Source organism: Eleutherodactylus coqui, chromosome 6, assembly GCF_035609145.1.
Source record: "Eleutherodactylus coqui strain aEleCoq1 chromosome 6, aEleCoq1.hap1, whole genome shotgun sequence".
NCBI classification, from domain to species: domain Eukaryota; kingdom Metazoa; phylum Chordata; class Amphibia; order Anura; family Eleutherodactylidae; genus Eleutherodactylus; species Eleutherodactylus coqui.
The window spans coordinates 235,541,904-235,553,917 of NC_089842.1; the positions used below are offsets into that span (position 1 = coordinate 235,541,904).

At 44.0% G+C, this 12,014-nt stretch overlaps 2 protein-coding genes across 2 annotated transcripts in view; one reads left to right on the forward strand and one right to left on the reverse strand.

The window, feature by feature from the left end:
* Positions 1–12,014, forward strand: part of LOC136633421 (death-associated protein kinase 2-like) — a 704,757-nt gene that overhangs the window by 338,313 nt on the left and 354,430 nt on the right. The window lies entirely within an intron of this gene.
* LOC136571902 (Fc receptor-like protein 5) overlaps positions 7,210–12,014 on the reverse strand; it is a 51,780-nt gene continuing 46,975 nt past the window's right edge. Inside the window, exons 7-8 of the mRNA XM_066572518.1 lie at positions 9,826–10,107; positions 7,210–7,412 (exon numbers count right to left, since the gene is read on the reverse strand). Of these exons, the coding sequence (XP_066428615.1) occupies positions 7,225–7,412; positions 9,826–10,107 (470 nt within the window). The 3' untranslated portion in view covers positions 7,210–7,224. The remainder of the gene's footprint in view (positions 7,413–9,825; positions 10,108–12,014) is intronic.

Sequence of the window (12,014 nt, forward strand, 5' to 3'; positions counted from 1 at the left end):
TACTTGGGGGACAGGATAATGACACACTGATACTTGGGGGACAGGATAATGACACGCTAATACTTGGGGGACGGGATAATGACACACTGATACTTGGGGTACAGGATAATGACACACTGACACTTGGGGGACGGGATAATGACACACTGATACTTGGGGTACAGGATAATGACACACTGATACTTGGGGTACAGGATAATAACACACTGATACTTGGGGGACAGGATAATGACACACTGATACTTGGGGGACGGGATAATGACACACTGATACTTGAGGTACAGGATAATGACACGCTGATACCTGGGGGACCTTATAATGACACATTGATACTTGGGGGACAGGATAATGACACTGATACTTGGGGGACAGGATAATGACACGCTGATACTTGGGGTACAGGATAATGACACACTGACACTTGGGGGACAGGATAATGACACACTGATACTTGGGGGACAGGATAATGACACACTGACACTTGGGGTACGGGATAATGACACGCTGATACTTGGGGTACGGGATAATGACACGCTGATACTTGGGGGACAGGATAATGACACACTGATACTTGGGGTACAGGATAATGACACGCTGATACCTGGGGGACCTTATAATGACACATTGATACTTGGGGGACAGGATAATGACACTGATACTTGGGGGACAGGATAATGACACGCTGATACTTGGGGTACAGGATAATGACACACTGACACTTGGGGGACAGGATAATGACACACTGATACTTGGGGGACAGGATAATGACACACTGATACTTGGGGGACAGGATAATGACACGCTGATACTTGGGGTACGGGATAATGACACGCTGATACTTGGGGACAGGATAATGACACACTGATACTTGGGGGATAGGATAATGACACGCTGATACTTGGGGGACAGGATAATGACACGCTGATACTTGGGGGACGGGATAATGACACCTGATACTTGGGGGACAGGATAATGACACCTGATACTTGGGGTACAGGATAATGATACACTGATACTTGGGGTACAGGATAATGACACACTGATACTTGGGGTACAGGATAATGATACACTGATACTTGGGGGACAGGATAATAACACGCTGATACTTGGGGGACAGGATAATGACACACTGATACTTGGGGGACAGGATAATGATACACTGATACTTGGGGTACAGGATAATGACACGCTGATACTTGGGGGACAGGATAATGACACGCTGATACTTGGGGGACAGGATAATGATATGCTGATACTTGGGGTGCAGGATAATGACACACTGATACTTGGGGGACAGGATAATGACACACTGATACTTGGGGGACAGGATAATAACACACTGATACTTGGGGTACAGGATAATGACACGCTGATACTTGGGGTACAGGATAATGGTACGCTGATACTTGGGGTACAGGATAATGACACGCTGATACTTGGGGACAGGATAATGACACACTGATATTGGGGGTACAGGATAATGACACGCTGATACTTGGGGACAGGATAATGACACACTGATACTTGGGGGACAGGATAATGACACACTGATACTTGGGGGACAGGATAATGACACGCTAATACTTGGGGTACAGGATAATGACACGCTAATACTTGGGGTACAGGATAATGACACGCTGATACTTGGGGTACAGGATAATGACACGCTAATACTTGGGGGACAGGATAATGACACACTGATACTTGGGGTACAGGATAATGACACACTGATACTTGGGTTACAGGATAATGACACGCTAATACTTGGGGGACAGGATAATGACACGCTGATACTTGGGTTACAGGATAATGACACACTGATACTTGGGGTACAGGATAATGACACGCTAATACTTGGGGGACAGGATAATGACATGCTGATACTTGGGGTACAGGATAATGGTACGCTGATACTTGGGGTACAGGATAATGACACGCTGATACTTGGGGACAGGATAATGACACACTGATATTGGGGGTACAGGATAATGACACGCTGATACTTGGGGACAGGATAATGACACACTGATACTTGGGGGACAGGATAATGACACGCTGATACTTGGGGTACAGGATAATGACACGCTAATACTTGGGGTACAGGATAATGACACGCTGATACTTGGGGTACAGGATAATGACACGCTAATACTTGGGTTACAGGATAATGACACACTGATACTTGGGGTACAGGATAATGACACGCTAATACTTGGGGGACAGGATAATGACACACTGATACTTGGGTTACAGGATAATGACACTCTGATACTTGGGGGGCAGGATAATGACATGCTGATACTTGGGGTGCCGGATAATGGTACGCTGATACTTGGGGTACAGGATAATGACACACTGATACTTGGGGGTCAGGATAATGACACACTGATATTTGGGGGACGGGATAATGACACGTTGATACTTGGGGGACAGGATAATGACACAATGATACTTGGGGTGCAGGATAATGACACACTGACACTTGGGGGACAGGATAATGACACACTGATACTTGGGGGACAGGATAATGACACACTGATACTTGGGGTACAGGATAATGACATGCTAATACTTGGGGTACAGGATAATGACACGCTTATACTTGGGGTACAGGATAATGACACGCTGATACTTGGGGGACAGGATAATGACACACTGATACTTGGGGTACAGGATAATGACACGCTAATACTTGGGGTACAGGATAATGACACGCTAATACTTGGGGGACAGGATAATGACACACTGATACTTGGGGGACAGGATAATGACTCACTGATACTTGGGTTACAGGATAATGACACTCTGATACTTGGGGGGCAGGATAATGACATGCTGATACTTGGGGTACAGGATAATGGTACGCTGATACTTGGGGTACAGGATAATGACACACTGATACTTGGGGGTCAGGATAATGACACACTGATATTTGGGGGACGGGATAATGACACGTTGATACTTGGGGGACAGGATAATGACACAATGATACTTGGGGTACAGGATAATGATATGCTGATACTTGGGGGACAGGATAATGTCACGCTGATACTTGGGGGACAGGATAATAACACTGATATTTGGGGTACAGGATAATGATACGCTGACACTTGGGGTACAGGATAATGATATGCTGATACTTGGGGGACAGGATAATGTCACGCTGATACGTGGGGGACAGGATAATGACACAATGATACTTGGGGTGCAGGATAATGACACACTGACACTTGGGGTACAGGATAATGATATGCTGATACTTGGGGGACAGGATAATGACACGCTGACACTTGGGGTACAGGATAATGATACGCTGATACTTGGGGGACAGGATAATGACACGCTGATAATTGGGGGACAGGATAATGTCACGCTGATACTTGGGGTACAGGATAATGATACACTGATACTTGGGGGACAGGATAATGATACAATGATACTTGGGGGACAGGATAATGACACACTGATACTTGGGGGGCAGGATAATGACACGCTGATACTTGGGGGGCAGGATAATGACACGCTGATACTTGGGGGGCAGGATAATGATACACTGATACTTGGGGGGCAGGATAATGATACACTGATACTTGGGGGACAGGATAATGACACGCTGATACTTGGGGGACAGGATAATGACACACTGATACTTGGGGTACAGGATAATGATACAATGATACTTGGGGGACGGGATAATGACACACTGATACTTGGGGTACAGGATAATGACACACTGACACTTGGGGGACGGGATAATGACACACTTATACTTGAGGTACAGGATAATGACACACTGATACTTGGGGGACAGGATAATGACACACTGATACTTGGGGTACAGGATAATGACACGCTAATACTTGGGGTACAGGATAATGACACGCTAATACTTGGGGGACAGGATAATGACACACTGATACTTGGGGGACAGGATAATGACTCACTGATACTTGGGGGACAGGATAATGACTCACTGATACTTGGGTTACAGGATAATGACACACTGATACCTGGGGGACCTTATAATGACACGCTGATACTTGGGGGACAGGATAATGACACTGATACTTGGGGGACAGGATAATGACACGCTGATACTTGGGGGACAGGATAATGGCACACTGATACTTGGGGTACAGGATAATGACACGCTTTTACTTGGGGTACAGGATAATGACACACTGATACTTGGGGGACAGGATAATGACACGCTGATACTTGGGGGACAGGATAATGACACGCTGATACTTGGGGGACAGGATAGTGACACACTGATACTTGGGGTACAGGATAATGATACAATGATACTTGGGGGACGGGATAATGACACACTGATACTTGGGGTACAGGATAATGACACACTGACACTTGGGGGACGGGATAATGACACACTGATACTTGAGGTACAGGATAATGACACACTGATACTTGGGGTACAGGATAATGACACACTGATACTTGGGGTACAGGATAATGACACACTGATACCTGGGGGACCTTATAATGACACGCTGATACTTGGGGGACAGGATAATGACACTGATACTTGGGGGACAGGATAATGACACGCTGATACTTGGGGGACAGGATAATGGCACACTGATACTTGGGGTACAGGATAATGACACGCTGATACTTGGGGGACAGGATAATGACACGCTGATACTTGGGGGACAGGATAATGACACACTGACACTTGGGGGACAGGATAATGACACACTGACACTTGGGGGACAGGATAATGACACACTGACACTTGGGGGACAGGATAATGACACACTGACACTTGTGGGACAGGATAATGACACGCTGATACTTGGGGGACAGGATAATGACACGCTGATACTTGGGGTACAGGATAATGACACACTGATACTTGGGGGACAGGATAATGAAACACTGATACTTGGGGGACAGGATAATGACACGCTGACACTTGGGGTACAGGATAATGACACACTGATACTTGGGGGACAGGATAATGACACACTGATACTTGGGGGACAGGATAATGACACGCTGACACTTGGGGGACAGGATAATGACACGCTGATACTTGGGGGACAGGATAATGACACACTGATACTTGGGGGAAAGGATAATGACACGCTGACACTTGGGAGACAGGATAATGACACGCTGATACTTGTGGGACAGGATAATGACACACTGATACTTGGGGGACAGGATAATGACACGCTGACACTTGGGGTACAGGATAATGACACGCTGATACTTGGGGGACAGGATAATGACACGCTGATACTTGGGGGACCTTATAATGACACATTGATACTTGGGGGACAGGATAATGACACACTGACACTTGGGGTACAGGATAATGACACGCTGATACTTGGGGGACAGGATAATGACACGCTGATACTTGGGGGACAGGATAATGACACGCTGATACTTGGGGTACAGGATAATGACACGCTGATACTTGGGGGACAGGATAATGAAACACTGATACTTGGGGGACAGGATAATGACACGCTGACACTTGGGGTACAGGATAATGACACGCTGATACTTGGGGTACAGGATAATGACATGCTGACACTTGGGGGACAGGATAATGACACACTGACACTTGGGGTACAGGATAATGACACGCTGATACTTGGGGGACAGGATAATGACATGCTGACACTTGGGGGACAGGATAATGACACACTGATACTTGGGGGACAGGATAATGACACGCTGATACTTGGGGGGAAGGGATAATGACACGCTGATACTTGGGGTACAGGATAATGACAGGATGATACTTGGGGGACAGGATAATGACACACTGATACTTAGGGGACAGGATAATGACACGCTGACACTTGGGGTACAGGATAATGACAGGATGATACTTGGGGGACAGGATAATGACACGCTGATACTTGGGGTACAGGATAATGACACACTGATACTTGGGGTACAGGATAATGATACACTGATACTTAGGGGACAGGATAATGATACACTGATACTTGGGGGACCTTATAATGACACATTGATACTTGGGGGACAGGATAATGACACACTGACACTTGGGGTACAGGATAATGACATGCTGATACTTGGGGGACAGGATAATAACACACTGATACTTGGGGGACAGGATAATGACACACTGACACTTGGGGGACGGGATAATGACACACTGATACTTGGGGTACAGGATAATGACACGCTGATACCTGGGGAACCTTATAATGACACATTGATACTTGGGGGACAGGATAATGACACTGATACTTGGGGGACAGGATAATGACACGCTGATACTTGGGGTACAGGATAATGACACACTGACACTTGGGGGACAGGATAATGACACACTGATACTTGGGGGACAGGATAATGACACACTGACACTTGGGGTACGGGATAATGACACGCTGATACTTGGGGTACGGGATAATGACACGCTGATACTTGGGGGACAGGATAATGACACACTGATACTTGGGGTACAGGATAATGACACGCTGATACCTGGGGGACCTTATAATGACACATTGATACTTGGGGGACAGGATAATGACACTGATACTTGGGGGACAGGATAATGACACACTGACACTTGGGGGACAGGATAATGACACACTGACACTTGGGGGACAGGATAATGACACACTGATACTTGGGGGACAGGATAATGACACGCTGATACTTGGGGTACGGGATAATGACACGCTGATACTTGGGGGACAGGATAATGACACGCTAATACTTGGGGGACAGAATGACACGCTGACACTTGGGGTACAGGATAAGGACATTTATTGAACACTTGCATCCACAGTACAATAATACCCCAATGTTTAATGGGGATGTGTCAAGATTAGAAGTTACTTATCCACAGGATATCCACAGGATAGTGGATCAGTATCCAATTGGTGGGTGTTTGACCACTGGGACTTCCACTGAACACAAGAAAAGGGATAACAAAAGCCTCCAATGACTGGAGCAGCAGCCAACATGTGCGCTAGCACTCTATTTGTTTCAATGTGTTTGGCTACCTCAAGCAGGCCCCTTGATATGAAGAGCTGCTTCATGCATGCTCTATTACTGCTGCATTTATTTGGGGTACAATGGACCCCTGTTCTTGTGACTGTTAGGATCCTGACTGATCAGATGGTTAGTCCCATGGAATAGGATTAACTTCTAGTCTTGACAAGCCTTTTAAGATTGCACAGTAATAGCATCTGAAAATATGACTAATTAAAGGGGTTGTCTGGCAATATTCTCCAATTCAGTCCCATCTTCTTCTCTGTTTACATCTTCAGACCGGCCTACTTCACTCTTCAGGTGATGGCATAGAATAATAAAGCCGATAATAACGATCAGTCCGGACATTATCAGACGTATTGTGTTTATCTGTGCGAAATTCCGGTATTTTTGGTTTCCATCTGAAGTAATAGAACCAGAAATGAGAGTTTAGAAAAAGTTATTTTCCTGTCTTTTTTTTAACACTTTAACCCTTTAAGGGCCAAGCACGGTAAATTTATGGCGCTTGGTCCTGGGTTTTAATCCTGCTTGATAGCAGAAATATGGAGCAAGATTAAAGCTTCTGCTCCTTCAATCAAGCGGGAACAGGTAGGGTCCTGGGAGGATATAAACTATTTCTGCTTCCTCCTTTCCAGTCTACATAGCACTCAATGAGCGCTACGTACTAAAGAGTGAAAGAGGAAATGTCCCACTATGTGGCCTGGCAATCATGTAACCGTCAGGTGCCCCATGCCACAGCAGAGTTGCATGGTTCTAGCAGACCCAGATTGACTCGGTTAGAGACTACTGTCATTACAGGTGAATGTTCTCCTGTATAACTGGGGCACCTATGGATGCCCCAGTTACAGTGGAAAAATATGAAATATTGAAAACAAAGACAATATGAATGACCCCAAGAGGTGTTATACGACATCATGGGGAATAAAGGTGTTTAAAAAAAGTTACAAAAATAAGTTTAAAAAAAATTACAGAATAAAATAAATATATACAAAAAAAGAAAAATAACCCACCGCTGACACCAACCAAAACCATCGCCATATGCGCCCAGTGAGCCAAAACTATATAAATTATAGATCAAAATGGCCAAAACAAAATGAGGAACCGATTTCTGTACTTTATTTTAGTGTAATTATACTAACTTAAAGAAAAAAAAAATATATATATATATTTTTTTTTTTAGCTTTTCACCCCTGATAAGAGAAATGGGGGGGAAAGTTAGTGAAAAAAAAATAGCCCTATATGTCAAGGAAAAAAATGCAGCAAAAATAATTTTGGTAGGTGAACAAAAAAAAATAGGGCTGTAAATCCACCAGATAGGTAAAATCCCTAAAAAGTGTCTGATCCTTTAGGACTGAAATACCGTGGTCCTTAAGGGGTTAAATGACAAAGTCCCAGATATAGGATGTGATTGTCACTTGTACCAGAGAAGAGACTGTGGCAGATACTGGAAATGCTTGTTACCAGTATGGAAAATAATTGTCACCTGTAAAGGATGTCATTGTCACATGAGGGGCCATCAGAAGAAGTGGATGACACACAGCAGGACATTATCTGCTATTGTTTTTAGCAAGTGGAGTTTAACCCCTTAGTGACGGGGCTATAGTAAAACTACGTCCTGCTATTGCAGGACGTTATGGAGGGAGGCAGCGGCGCTATCTCCCTCCATACAGCGCGGGCATCAGCTGTTTATTACAGCTGACACCCGCTTGCAATAGCCGCGTTTGGCCGATCGCGGCTATTAACCCTTTAAATGCCCTGAACGCTGTTCGGGGGTCCCGCACGGCCCCACCGCGGTGAGATCGGGGGAGCCGTGCAGGTGTCATGGCAGCCGGGGGCCTAATGAAAGGCCCCAGGGCTGTCTTAACAGACTGCCTATCAAGCCATCCACACAGGGTGGCTTCATAGACTGCCTGTCAAAAAGCAGTATGACGTAATGCCATAGCATTACGTCATACTGCAGGAGCGATCAAAGCATCGCATGTTAATGTCCCGCAGGGGGACTTCAAAGTACAGTAAGAAAAAAGATCAATAAAGTTTTTTTCATTGTTAAAAAAAAAGTTATAAAAGTTTAAATCACCCCCCTTTTGCCATATCAATTACTAAAAAATCTAAATCATAAAATAAAAATATGTATTTGATATCACTGCGTCCGCAAAAGTCCTTCTATCAAAGTAGCGCATTATTTTTCCTGCACGGTGAACGTCGTCCGAAAAAAAAAATAAAGAACGCCAGAAATACACTTTTTTAGTTACCCTGTCTCCCAGAAAAAACGCAATAAAAAGCGATCAAAAAGTCGTATGTATTCCAAATTGATAGTATCGGAAACTACATCCCGCAAAAAATGAGCCCTTGCACAACTACGTCGACGGAAAAAAAAAAAGTTATCGCGCGCACAAAATGACCGCAGAAAATAATTGAAAAAAAATTAAATATCTTTAAAAAAAAATACAAGTACTACAGCAAAAAGTACTATATAACTTTGGTATCGTAGTAATCGTGCTGACCCATAGAATAAAAATATCAGGTCGTTCCTGTTGCAGTTTGTGTGCCGTAGAAACAGGACGCACCGAAAGATGATGGAATGTCGGGTTTTTTTCCATTTCTCTCCGCGTAGAATTTTTTAAAAGTTTTTCAGTACATTATATGGTACAATAAATAGTGCCATTGAAAAACACAACTCGTCCCGCAAAAAACAAGCCAACATACAGCGACGTCGATGGATAAATAAAGGAGCTACGATTTTTTAAAAGGAAGTAGGAAAAAACAAAAAAGCTCCGTCACTAAAGGGTTAATGAGCACCCCACTAATACTCACCAAATATCTGGACATGTAACTGTTGACTCCTTTTCCAAACTCTGTTATCTAATGTTCTCACTTCGCATGTATAATTCCCAGAATCCTCCAGCTGAACGGCCGTAAATTCATAGTTATTAGATGAGCTTAATCTCTGGACTTCCCGTCCATCTCTGTAGAAAGTGAACTGCAGTTCTGTGGTCGGTCTGTGTGGACTGAGCCTCGTCTCACACGTCAGGGTCATGTTGTCACCTGTTCTAACTGTGGATGGGGTCAGTCTAATCTCCGGCCTGGAGAACAGCTCTGTTGGTGAAGGTGACCTTGTAAATGACTTCATAGGAGGAGCAGATACAACATGAGGCATTTATATAACAATGTGACACTCTTTACATAGTAAATAGACACCTCAACATTAGAGCTGCAACATCAAAAAGGAAAAGCCATAGACTGATGGAAATCAGACGATAGATAGACATGTAATGATATGCAAATTAGGAAAAAAATAAAAACAAAATATTGAAAACATCTCGATTTAATCAGTATTGAGTATCTATACCACCTACAGAAATACAGGCACTTACATGCCTTGGCACGCTATCAGTGAAGTTATTAATGGATGTCTGAGGAATGTTCTGCCACACTGAATGCACTTGGGTACACAAACCATGAAGATGCCCTGCTGGCAGCGCCCTCTGCAGTTGCCAACCAATGACGTTGCAGATGTTCTCAATGGGAGATGTTGCAGGTCATGGTAGCACGTTTAGGCCATACAGGCTGCTCACAGTTGCATGGCCTGCTTCCATGACCAAATCAACATAATGCTGAGCTGAGTGCACCTAGAGAGGTCCGGCTACTGTACATTATGCCACATCAAACCAAATCTCGGGAGTAGGACTGGTGTAACATTTCCTCATGAAGGTCTCTTCATGATGTTGCCCATGTGGTCTCCAGACAGGTCTCTGACTATAATTGTATTCAACATAAAAGCGGGACTCCTCACTTAAGAGACAGACCTCCAATCCGGCCTCCATTGCCATCTTTCTCTGCTCCTGATAGTCTTTGTCATACCAGAAGACTTTATCTGATTTTTGAAGTTTCATGTGGCTGAAAAAATGACGATAGTTCATCAGGGCTTAATAGGAAGCGTGCCGGGCAGAATCTTGTCCCAGGACCAGAGGCACCAAAGCATAAAGGTATCCCCTATTCAGAGATAACGCCAGGATCGATGGAGATGCAACTTCTGAAACCCACAGCAATCCTGAGAATGGCGGTCTCAACAGTACGCACATTGGTGAGGCAATGGTCACACATACACACCACCACTCCATTCATTTTAATGACTGTGCTGGAAATTCTTCAGTACAAGCACTTTAAAATCTCTGGTGCTGTCATGGAAATGGATGTCGCACATGTGAAAAAAACAGGTAAGCATATATTTGGTGAGTGCCTTGCTTCACTCATTAGGAGAGCTTTAAACTATAACATCATGGTAAGGGAAGTGAAAAGCCAGGTAAAAATATACAGCTAATTAATACATTTGAGAACCATATTATTAGAAGTGGAAAGAAAGAACAAAGACAAAAAATTCAGAAGGCAAGCAGAGGAACAAGAGACACCGATCACAAACTAAAATGTTTTTATACAAATGCACAGAGCTGGGAAACAAACTAGAAAAATTGGAGCTCCTAATACAGGAAGAGAAATATGATGTCACAGGCATCACAGAAACTTGGTGGAATGATACACATGATTGGAACACAAGGCTTGAAGGATACAACTTATTTATAAGAAACCGACCAAAAAAAAGACGAGGAGGTGTTGTGTTGTATGTTAGGAAAACATTCATCTCCACAGAGATTCAAGCTTCAGAGCTGGGAGTTCTGTAGAAACTGTTTGGGTAAGAAAACAAGGAGAGAACAACAGAAAGGACACCATTGTAGGCATTTACTATAGGCCACCTGGACAAGCAGAAGATGTTGATGAACTCTTTCTACATCAGATGGCCAAGGTCTAAAAAAAGCATGACATGGTGATCATGGGATAAGTCCCAATATGTTATAATAATTGCAGCACAACAGATATATAGGAGAGAAATACTCAGTAGAGCTGAATGGGCTCACTAGGTGCCAAGCTGAAAATGGATGCAGACCTCCCATCCAAAGTCAATCAAGATATATAACGGTATCTTCAGCAGCATCCAGGGTTGTTGA